General features: G+C 40.4%; 1 protein-coding gene across 1 annotated transcript in view; it reads right to left on the bottom strand.

Moving 5' to 3' along the window:
* Positions 1-3,415: 3,415 nt before the first annotated feature.
* Positions 3,416-12,602, bottom strand: part of CDKL5 (cyclin dependent kinase like 5) — a 126,070-nt gene continuing 116,883 nt past the window's right edge. The window contains exons 15-17 of the mRNA XM_065901255.1: positions 11,431-11,530; positions 6,160-6,279; positions 3,416-3,802 (exon numbers count right to left, since the gene is read on the bottom strand). Coding sequence (XP_065757327.1) covers positions 3,416-3,802; positions 6,160-6,279; positions 11,431-11,530 — 607 coding nt within the window. The remainder of the gene's footprint in view (positions 3,803-6,159; positions 6,280-11,430; positions 11,531-12,602) is intronic.

Below are 12,602 nucleotides of genomic sequence, written 5' to 3'. Positions count from 1 at the left end.
TTCGTACCTGCAGTTTTGAAGCCTGCAGAGAACTAGCGCGGGGCCAAGCTCTGCAGACAGGTGGGCTTGGAATATGGTAGAGCAGGGTTTCTCAGCCTCGGCACTACTGACATTTGGGGCTGAATGATTCTTTGTCTGGTGGGGGCGGTCCTGGGCATGCAAGATGTTTAGCAGCAACCCTGGCCTCTACCTACTAGATCCCAGTAGCACACCACCACCCCCAGTTGTGACAACCAAACATGTCTCCTGCCATTGCCAAATGTCTCCAGGAGGCAAAATTGGCCCTGGTCGAGAATCCTGCTGTAGATAACTCACTTGAGCCCCTCAGCATGGAGCACTTTTTGTCTTGGGCTCTAGAGAGGCTAAACCTCTAACTGAAACCAAACAAGGTTTAATAAAAGTTCATTCAGAACTTCTGAGAAGAATAATGAGGATGGCGGTAAAGCAAAAGTAGAAAAACAGTAAAGCAGAGTTTCTTTTCACAAGATCAGCGATACTTCCATAAACAAAGCAATTCATAAGCCTTCATTCAAACTTTTTATCCTTTAGGAAGTTAGGGCAGATGATAGAACATGGATGTCATAAACTTCCCTTCCTAAAGAAAATGCAGACTTTTGTGACCTTAAGTCAAGTCCTTAATCTTATCACAGATGGCAATCTTTGTGAGGCCAATAATTCATCAACCAGAGGAAAATAAGTTCAGAGCTAAAAGAGGGCCCATTAGATTTGAGAGAAAACTTTACCATGTGACCAGGAAGAGAAATATGCATGCTAGAAATGCGAATTGTAGATCATTTACAGCTTACTGAGGTCAATGAAAGTCAGAATGGACAAAAGCTGAGAAGAGGATAAAAGAGCTACGTCAAAAACACTAGTTGAAAACATTGCAGATATTTTCTGGCTCAAATCTGGGAATGTACGAAAAGTATGTATTGACTCTTCATCAGTTAGGTTTACTTTGCTCTAGGTAGAAGGCAATTATTCTAGCCCTTCTTTGAAGAACCATCACGAATATAAATGTTCTGCAAATATCTAAGATCCCAATGTTAGCAAGGACGAAAACATGGGAAACCAGCCCCTAGGTGACAACGAGCCTCAAATGCCACAGCATGGCAATGTGACTGCGCAGTTCCTAAGCGCACAGCACAGTGAGAAGTCTTTCCAGAGGAAAAAAATGGAGTTTCTGGTTTGCAAGGGGGAATACAAGGTACAGGTTGAGTTTAAAAAAGAAGAGTTACACACCCTTTTAGAGTCATTAGTATTCAGGCAAAAACTGCTAAGGGTCCACATCACTATATAACTGGGCAGCTGCCTGGAAAAAGCCAGAATTCAGAGCTACTCAGACAGCACTGACCTGGTGAAAGCAGTAAGATATAAAAAGAACCGAAGAGCATGCAAACTATTGGTTTGAATCAAATTGTTTCAATGATAGTACCTAGTTGAGTTTTATTTTAGTGCCTATTACACTTATTAAAATTAAATTAAAAGCACCTTAAAATGACCTCTATATATAATCAATACACATCATTATAGTAGTTATATAAAAATGCAATGTGCACACAATTTAAGCTTCAAAGAAACTAAGACCTTTTTCTTTATAATCTTCATAATCATCAGAGCTATGATTCTTAAAATGTTGGGGGAGGGGAACAGTAACTCTGCAGATTTCAATTATAGCCAACTTGATTCAGGGGCTGATACTCTCACAGTCCTGGGACAAGTAATAAATACTGAGAAGTTACCTCTTTGAGGGGTGGGAGGGGACCTTTAAAAATATTATTGCTAAGAGACTACTTCCGAAAATCTAATACTCTTGATGGATGATGGTATTGAGGTGATTTCTGTCAAGGATGGCCCAGAAACGCGGGGCTATGACCCTTGTTGGCCAAAGGCCTTGATGATACTTGGGAATAACCTGGGAGTTGAAGGAGATCAAATGAGGGAAAGGTAAGTCCTGTTCTGGCCACGTGTGTGCGCGTATGTGTGTTTATTGATGTGCATGATAAACTCGTTACAAATGGACCTTCTCAGGAAGATGAGTACAGCAATTTTCTCTACATCTGGAATTGCTTCAGGAGCCTTTTAAATATATTGGAAAGAGCGATAACAAAAAAAGCATTTAGAAATAGAAATGCCACACATGTATCTCACACGCTACCAGCCAAGAGTCTCCAGTACAGTGCACAGGATTCAGGAGCATAGAGCTGGTTTGCAAGATCTGCAGATACCTTTTACAACCTCGCAACTAGGAATGTTCACTGGCAAATCTTTGGTCTATGCCCTACGCTAATGCTAAGTAGAAGAGCACATTCTCTCTACAAAGACCCCATGAGTAACCCTGGATCTGCTCTCCCCTCAGGTGCAAGGAACGTCCCTGGACACGAAGAGGAGCCAACTGTGTGAGGACGGAACAGGCCTGCTGGAGTTCTCACTGGCCTAGCCAACTTTCTTTCCCTGTGGGTTCAGAAGGAGATGCTGCATCTCGTCTGCTACCAAGGATCGTGTCTAGAAGCTGCCGCTGTCGCCTGAAAGTTTAGCAAGGTTCCTACAGTTACAGTCACGAGCAGCCACAATTCAACTCCCTTGATTAGAAGTATAATACTCACTTCATATCACAAATGTATAAAAATATGGCAGATAGTGTCATAACGATACTTTCTTTAAATGATTATATTTATAAAACAGACAGATATTTACCATATATATATTTATATATAGAATAAAATACTCCTGATGCAATATATAAACGTTACTGTTTAGTTTTTATAGAAACTACTGTAGCTGTCCCACTGCTTCACAATGTTCCAAACAGCTCAAAATAACTTTACGTTTAACAGAAAAGGTATGATTATAACAGTACAATATTAATTAATTATAAATAAATGTTACAAACCCTATCAAATATGGAAGTTTAGAAAACAATTTAAGACATACAGCTAGTTCATCTGCTAACCCTTCAAAGGGATACTCTTGGATTACAATAAACCCCACATTTAGTCTAGGCGGAAAAAAATCTGTGGTAAGGACATCGGTCAACACATATTTTTCTATCCCTTGCAGTGCCGAAACACATCCTGGCTCTCCCAAGTTCCACGGCGACTGCACTAGAGCTGGAAGCTAAGGGCGAGAACCTGGCAAAAGTGCCTCCTTCCTCAGCTGCACACTACCGACTCTCACACGAGACTCGTGGGGACTGGCGATCCCTAAGGAACTCCTGTGGCTCTAAGATCCCTGACTAGCATTTGTGGCCGTGAGGAGCCAGCTGGCTCCACACATACAATATTGCACACACCTTGATAAAGCTGAAAATACTGGCTTACCACCCCGGCCCCGCCCATTCTCCACCCACCCCACCCCCACCCCTCCCCTCCTAACCGGATTGTCCCTTTCCCCCCCACCCCCACTCCAGCACACATTACAAGGCTGTCTCTTTTAAATCATTCAGATTTGGCATTCGGGACCTATTTGTTCTGTTATAAGGGTGCCCGTTTGGCCCACTCTTGGCACCCAGCTGTTCAGAGTAGGAAGGCCCCTCTGTGGCACTCCGGGTCACAGACGACACGTGCCAACCAGGGTCCATCTGACCTGGCAGCTGGAGGGCCGGCCTGCCCTTTGGTGTTGGCTCCTGCCGGATGTTACTGCTCCCACCAGAGGCCTGGCTCAGTGGGTGAATCCGAATTTCTGAGAAGGAATTTTTGGCTTGTTGAGTTGTTAAGGGCTGGAAGCGGGGGTCTGAGGAAGCCGGGTGATTTGAGGCTGAAGAGAGATGTAACAGCTTGCGCAGTGATTTTAATGGCTGGCTCTGAAAGAAAAGATGAAGGTGCATGTAGGATTTAATTTAGAGTAGACTTGAAAGCTGGGAGGAAACGGAGCACAGACCTGAGATGACCGTGTGGAGCCAGGGAGGGCGGGTGTGGGGGAGGACGGGCCAGTCCAGCCTTATCTGTTCTTTTGTTCTTTTTCAGGCAAGATTGGAGTTATTTTTCTTTAATGAAAAAGCCTAGAAACGTAGAAGAAATCTAGAGCTGGTATGGTGACTGATCAAAGGCTTAGGCACCTTCTATCTGGCTGCATCCCATCTTTATGGGGGGGAGGGGGGAGGTCTCATGCGCCAACCATCAGAAAGAAGCAAAAGAAGGGATGTGCTTTCTCCCTTTCGAGAAGACTTCCTTCCCAACAACTCTGCATAAAGCTGCCACTTAGATTTCACCTGCTAAAATTCAGCCACTCCACCATGTCTAGCGGCAAGAGTAACTGAAAAAATGTAATGTTTCAATAGGTAGCAACATACTCGGCTAAAAATTGTGTACCCCCTTCTGTTCTTATCTCCCTGATTTTCCCTTTCCCTTGGCATTGCAAAATCCCAATGCTCCCTTTCTGCACTTTATCATTTTTTTGGTGTTTTACTGTTTTGAGGGGGAGGTAAAGTTTGGGCACTAAAAATGCAAAGCACACAGAAATAAGCAAAAGCCCTAGAGACTCTAAAACACAATTCACTCATAGGGAGCCTTCGCCTCATGGGGTGCTGCACTGTCGGGGGGACTTCAAAACAGGAGGGAGGGTCCCAGAAGCCATCTGCCCCACAGGCTCCTCACTGGCCAAAGTTGACTCACACCCCTTTCCTCTTTATCAGGCTTGATGGGGTCACCGTCAGAAGAGGCATGGGAAAGCACCCTGACAGTCAAGGCCCTCACCGCGGACCCCGGCACGTGGGCCGAAGTCCCAGCCTGAGGCACCTCTGGCTGCCAATCCTCAAGGGCCTCAAGGCTTTTAAGGGCTCAGCAAAGTAAAATGTTGATAATCTCAAGAAATACTAAAGAGTCGGAGGAACAGGGCATTGAAACCCAGGGGCTACTGCTTGAGCACTGACTCGAGTAGAAATCGCTCCTGGGGAAGCATCCTCCATGGTCATTCCTGGTGACTTTTACAGCCCCTGACCACATGTAACTATTGAACAATCACAATAGTTCAGATGGAGATATAAAGTTACCTGAAAAGAGCTTCTCGGCAAAAGAAGTGGTTACATAAAGAAGGTTCTAAAACCCTGTACTTTCTCTCTCTCTCTCTCTCTCTTTTTTTTTAAATAAAGGAGGAATAGAACATCAGGCCCTCTCACTCACAGCCTTGTGCTTTTAGTTCGGGTACACGTCCAATAACTGGGATATCTGGTTCTCTACACTGCCTTCGCCCCTCCAGCCAATATTATGTTAGAAGCAGAAAATATAAATGGCTGGGCAAATACAGTTGAAATTTAGGGAGCTCTTCTCAGCAGCTCTAAGTAACAGCTTATAGTTAAAGAGAGTAAACAATAAACCTATAAAACAGAACCTACTCCTCCGAATCACAGAAATCCATGGTCATTTATAGGCACAAATAACCCTACAGCCTCAAAAGCTCATGAGGGTTGTGAGAAATTTCAGTACAGAGGACTAAAAGATTTATAAAATATTGAATATAATCAAAAACAAGTTAGATTATGTTACTATGCTCATTATGGGACGCTGAAAAGATACAATATTTAAAAATTTCCATCAAAACAGGTTGCTTCAAGGAGATAAGACCTCAGTTACCTGAAAAATGTATGGATTCGGTTTCTGCTTATTCCCCCATTATGGCAGAGAAACGTGACTATACATACTTTCTAATATGCAGTTCCTAATGCGAATGTTTGCCGGTTTTCTATCAAAACTAGTACGGATTTCAGAAGCTTAAACAGTCTTTCAGAAAGCTTATTATATCTGTCTTTCAAGGCGCAGTTTGTAGGCTACCACCTTTAACGAACCCTTAATCTTCGCACTACCTTCTCTTACCCTCCCCTACATTTTATGGTACGCTTCACTTTTACCATGAATTATGGTCATTTGTGAATTTTCTCTCTCTCCTAGGCTGCAGAGTTTTTGTGGACTGGAACCGTATCTTATTCATTCCCCTTAATCGTCCTCCCCCTACCCGCAGGTGAAGACTAATAGAAGCTCGCTTTTTTTCTCCATTCATCTGGATTCCCAAGATGCATCTGGCTATTTCTGAGGGTATATTCTGGGCAGACTCTCAGCCTTGCTGTAACATTGAGAGGCTAAATTTCTCAACCCTGTCCTCTCTTCAGGAGAGACCGGTCACTGCAGAGTCTGAGAGTCTAGGAGTGATGCAGGCACCACTCACTTGGGTCTGTAGATCAGAGATCTTCTCAGGACGCCACTCCTTTGGTCTGCTGCTTGGGGTGCTAGCAGAGTGAATGGCTTTCTGTAATGTCAGAAGATCAGGGCCGTCAGAATTGGGCACCTAGAGCAGAATATGGACAAGGATTCAATAATCACACCAGTAAGCCTAAATAGGAATATGCAACCACACGCAAGAAGAGAACGAAAGCAGATCAAACCAAACCAAAACTCAACCCCCTCCCCTCCAAAGAAGACTCAATAAAAAAAGAAATCACAACTCTCCCAATGTTCACAATGCAAGTGATGCTAGTGTAAGTCTGCTGCCCTCTTAATAATTTTCCCTGCATTAGGAAAAATTGGCAGATGTCATGCAGCTTTGTTAAACCTCAACCCTTAAAGCATTCCCATGCTGTTAGTTTTAGTCGCTGTAAGAGAGAGCAGTTAAATTGAGCTGGACCAGGAATTGCTGCCGTACCCTCATTCCATATTGCAGTTAGGTTATGAACCAGTTCAATAAAACAGACATTTGTTCCTGCTGGGAAAATGATCCATACACTGTGTTTGGTGGTGCCAAAGAAGTCTAGCAGGCTTTTAAGGATAGCAAAGTGAGAAAGTATGGTTTGAATCATATTCCCAAGACACTACCCAGTAAATCTGGGTCTAGCATTATGCACTATGTAAGTGCTAGAAATTTGTGCCACAAATTCCAGACGAATGCAACTGGCCCACTCGCCGATTCTGGTGGACAGAGGAGAGTGCAAAAGCCCTGGCCTTCAACTAAGTGACCAGCAAAAGCTGGAGCCAGGCAAGGAAAGAGCAAATCACCAACTAACAGAAGCTGTTTTTTCATGGAGCCTGCAAGCTCACCCAATTTGGTCAATTTCACTTGGTTTCAAAGAGACAAACTGCCAACCAAGTGTTAACAAACTTTGTGAGCCAAACCAAAAGACATTTGTTAATTGTAAATGTTAATCAAATTCTTTACAGGAAATAAGGGATTTTATGAATACTGTCTGCCAACAACTGGCTAATCAGACAACCCAAACTAGCCTTTCACTAGTTTGTTTGTTTAATAGCCTTTTATGCTTCAACCTCCTTAACTGATTCAGGAAATCCAGAGTGTCGAAGAATTTGTATCTCAGTGAATTTATGGAACTGGCTCAGGTACTTAACTAGCACAAAGAGAATATGACCCCATGAAAATAAAGGACATGCTGTTGTCATCAGTAAAACAAGTTTACTGGAGCAGTTTTCAGGGCTACCATACGTAAAAATGGGTACCATGGGTGGAGTGACTACAGGAAGCTTTTTCAAAGAAGAACTATGCTTTAAATGATTCTTTGAATTAAAAAGAGGAAAGAGGGATTTCTTGATGCTTGGATTCTCCCCGTTGGTGGAATCTGTCTGCAATATAAGATACAAATAAACTAATTGCCAAGGAAAAAAAAGAAGGTGTTCTTATCGAAACTCCTAGCCCTTGGATGCCCTCAAATTGTTAAATATTAACAGTCACTGAAAGAATCTCTGTGCTGTGTGTGCATCTTGAGAGGTTCTGTTTCATTTCTCACCTGGACATGAAGATGCCAATAATGTAAATTCAAGACATGTAGAAACTTCTGTGTACATAAAGAACACTCGGACAGGCTCAATACCTATAGCAGGAATGTCTCTAGAGACCTACACACACATATTCACATTAAGCTTACAAAACATTTAAGGATTTATTTATTTATTATCAGAAATAGGACTGCTACAAAGAATTATGTTTAAAGGGCTACTGATGAGCTTCAATCTTTTCCTAATTGCCAGAGGTCTTAAGCAACTAAATAATCTACCATGTAATCTGCCGGTCTATTAGGAAAAAAGAAAAAGACACCGCAAACCTCTCTGAACGTGGTCAACTCTTGAACCAGAAAACATCACTTGGAAGAGGAATATATCAATATTGCAGGATTCTACCGTTGAGGAAGAAGCCTGGTTCTACACTGTGAGAAGTATTCACCCCATGGAAAATAGCTGGCACAATTCAGAATACGCCACAAAAGTGAAGAAACAGAAAGTTCAGTCCTTAAACTGAAGCATGATTACCAGTTGAGATACTAACTAGGGTAAAATTACCAAGTTGGCAAAGTCACCATATGCTCTGAGGGCTTATGTAACTGTCTGAATGTGGAACTGAAGCCAGATTTCCCAAGGAGGCTTCCAGATTTGCTTGAGTCAAAGCAGGCATCTTTACAATACAGAATGATTTTCTGGCACGACTTTTCCCTGTTTTGGATATTTCAATTGTCAGAGAACCAGAATGTATATGAAGGTGTTCAGATCATCTTTTATTGGTGTGTATGAAGACATTCGAGTAAAATAGCCCATAAGGTTTCCTGCTCCCAAGACAGGGATCCAGGAAGAGTTTAACTTGCATGTCTAAGGAGGCCACAAGAAAGCCCTCAGACACGTATATGTATAACTGATTCACTTTGCTGTACAGCAAAAAGTGACACAACATTGTAAATCAACTATACTCCAATTAAAAAAATAATAAAATAAAATAGAGAAGCAACAAGGATATAATGTATAGCACAGGAAATTCTAGCCATCATCTTATAATAACTTTTGAGTGTAAACTGCAAAAATACTGAATCGTTATGCTGTACACCTGAAACAAATATAATATTGTAAATCAATTATACTTCAATTAAAAAAAAAAAAAAAGACAAGTAGCCGGCGGCGCTCCGCACCGCTGGGCCCCTGGCAGGGACTGAGCTAGGCCTACTATTCAGGATAACCCACCTCCCGTTCTCCCAAGTGATTGTGCAACTTTGGGCAGGTCACAACTTGCCTGGGCACTTAGCAAAATAAAGGAGTTAACTAGATTTAGGACCCACAGAGGCTACTCTCTGTGCACTGGGTATCAGATTACCATTTTGTTGAATCTTATGCAAAGGCCACAATGCTTTAAATCTTTCAAAGTTCATTTACCTAGTTTCCTTTTGCTGAGTTCTAGAGAGTGAAGAAAAGTTAAATTTAATTCTGTTCCAATGCTCATGTGAAGGAGGCAGAGTTAACACAATGTCAAGCCTGGGAGCCTGAGGTCTGCCAGGAAGTACTATGCTGAGTGCTTTTTGGAAATCTTACTCTAGATATCAAAGTCCTTTAAACATTGTTTTTCCTCTTTTAATTAAAAAAAATGCAGAGGGTATAAACAACTTTTGGTTTGGAAGGCTTAAGTCGCTGTGACCTGTGCGGAGATATTTTGCAATTGCTTTACATATCAAAAAAGAAAAGTTATGAAACCCTAAAAAAAGTAAGTTCAAGTGGAGAGTATGTTACAGAATAGTAAATTTCCTATTTACCCTACTCTACACTATTTAAACATCTAAAATTTGAACCAGATCTTGAATAATAGTCAGTCAACATGTACATACTTGACTCATGCCATGGTGAGCCGCAGGTTTAACGTGGGTCTAAGGCAGATATCAAAAGCTAAATCTACATACAAAAACACCTTCAATTCCTGTGTCCTTGCTATTTTCTTCCACTTAATCACCCCACAATGGCTATGGGCCTGAGGTTAAGAACAAAAACAAACTCGAAATAAAAATAACAGTGGTTAGGAGGAGGCAGTCTAAGTTTAATGTTCATGATGGATAAATCTGTTCCACAGATGATGATATAAGTTTTAATAGCACTTTACATATTTTAAACTTCTCTACTTCAAATCAGGTCTATTTTGTTCATCTGGTCTAAATAACATATGTAGTTAATATGCAACTAAATGACATCTTTTTTTTTTTTCTAAGTGACATCTTGACTGGACCTTCTACTTTAAGTGAGTTTCAGTTAGCCATATAGGCAGGTTTTGCTTTTTTTCTAAATAAACATTTCAGGAATATTATGCAGCCATTAAAATGAAGATAATAAAATCTGTGTAGTAACGTACATATTGTGTGTATGTGTGACAGAAATACTATTAAAAAGCCAGAATACAAAATTATACTAGGATGACTACTATTATTTAAAACAAACTAAAAAACCACCTTCTTTCCATAAACATATGCACAGGCCAAAAAGCTAGGAGGAAATATACCAAAATCCTAATACTAGTTGTGATAGGGTGGTGAGATTAGAAATGATCATTTTTTCCTCAATTTTTCTGTAATGAGCTCATATTTATATTACAGTGACATCATAAATTTAACAAACAAGCAAGTAAAGAGTAATCTAGAAAGGTAATCTCGGAAGGCCTTTATTAAATCCTTACTTCAAATATTATATTCCTTTTTACTATCATCTATCTCATCTTTACTCACCATTGAGTCATAATCCTAGACTTTTCGTAACGGAACAGACCTCAGAAAAACTGAGTCTAATCTATTCGTCTTAAGAGATGAAATCAATGAAGTCCACCTGGGTAGGTCATTTTGATTATGCCTTTTTCCTTTTTAAATAAACGAGAGTCAATCACGTATGAAGTAAAACTAGAAACAAAATAATTTAAAATGGGTGACTCAACCTTGTCTAGTCTCAAAGGTGTCATAAAGCAAAGGAGGAAGAACGCCTTGTGTGGGTGAAGACGTTCCTGCTGGCCTGGAGGCCTGGCTTCCCCACGTGTTCTCACGTCTCTAACCAGCAGAATCCTTGCCTGGTTCGTTCAGTGATGTGACCTGCACAGTTCCATGCACCCAGCCCTTGGTTCAGGTGGAGGGCTCTCAGGAAATGAGACTCATTCCATTTCACAGTTCAATCACAAGATAAACATGTCCTACTAAAGCAAGCCCTGAAATGTCAAATACTATGACCTGTCTGTGACTAGGCAGCCCAGAAATGCACTTGTCAACATGGGAATCAGATAACCAGCCAGCGGAGAATAATGAACGATGGTTAGTTAAGAATTTTAAGATTTAAACACAAACCAAAACCATTTCCTAAATTTTCACGTATCTTTAACCCTCAGAGAGAAATAAATCCTGCAGCTTCATAGTTTTTACATGAATATAAACCCACATGGATAAGATGTTTATTGAGAAAGGGTTAAAGCATTCTCTTTCATCCAAATTAAATTTCTTCTATTCCTGGAGATTCTGTTGAACCTAGAAAAGGCTCTGTGAGAGGAGGATAGTTGTATAGAATTTGAGAAAGAAACATATACAGTATATGCATGTTAAGTCTCAATAAGAAAATAATTCACTTTGTCACATACAAAGTGTAAAGTACCCACAGACTAATGCAGACTCATACGGATGCCACTGTAAATAGAAACTGGCCATCTACTTACTGTTTGAGATTTCTTCTTTTTCTTTTTCATTGACCTGAAAAAACCTTGTTTTTCCTTTTCCTTGAGTTGTTCAGAATGACTAATGTTTTCAGGACTTTTCCTAAATGGGAAGACATTTTTATCATATTGATCTTTCAATCATTCTCCTGCCATTATATGACAAACATAATGAAGACTGAAAATGCATGACACCGGGTTCAAATAGCCATGAAGAATCAAGCACATAGGTAAAGAGCCTCTAAAAACCCCAGAAGGAACTGAATCTCATCAACCATGGTTAATGATTAGCCTTTTGGCAAAGGCTCACTTGAACGAGCAATTTGAGCATTATTACAAATGATCTGTATCTATGCTGCAGGACCATTTTCATGCTGTTGAAAACCTCAGAATTAGAGAGTCTGAAAAGCACACGCTTTGAAGGATGGCTTTTCTGTAACCCTCTGAGAGAAACAGAAACATTTTCAGTATCTTCGTTTTTCTATTTACCTTTTAAAAACCAGCTTAACAAGTTCATTATTAGTGGCTTGCCAAGGTACTGAACATTTAAAAAAAAAAAACAATACTGCTACATAAACCTTACAAATAAAAGTTGCCTGAAACTGGAAAATCCCTTTATAAAAATCTTATATATATTTATTAAAACTAAATAAAAAATAGATAAGGTATGAAAAAATGGAGACAGGATGAATGCTTTAATACAAAGCACTCTTCTGAAAAAAAAGCTTCTAACTGAAAATAACGACATTAAGCTTCATACCACTGACACCACCAGGCATTTTAATACAAATAGGAGATATTAAAAGAGAGCAAACAAGACACCCCAGCCCCAAGAAGGTGACTACTTGTATGTTAACAGAGGCCCTATATTACTTAAATTAATTTACGGTCTTTAAAAAACAACTGGAATGGTGTCATTCTTGAAAAAGGCACATTCCACGGGCCCTATTTTGAATTTGAACATCTAGATGACCGTGGAAAACCATTTTCTCAAATGACTGAATTCCTTCTATTAGCTATTCCCCAAAATCAAGAGTAGAAACATTAACGGTGACAGAATTCATTCACATTTATGGTTTTAGAGTACTGAACAGTAAAGTTACCAGAACATCTAAAAAAACATGAGCAAACTAGCATCCTTTACTTGATTAAACCTCTGTGAAGGCAGAAAACAT

This window comes from Phocoena phocoena, chromosome X (assembly GCF_963924675.1).
Source record: "Phocoena phocoena chromosome X, mPhoPho1.1, whole genome shotgun sequence".
Classification (NCBI taxonomy): domain Eukaryota; kingdom Metazoa; phylum Chordata; class Mammalia; order Artiodactyla; family Phocoenidae; genus Phocoena; species Phocoena phocoena.
Note: the sequence above shows the minus strand (reverse complement) of the source record. Positions and strands in the feature narration are given on the sequence as shown.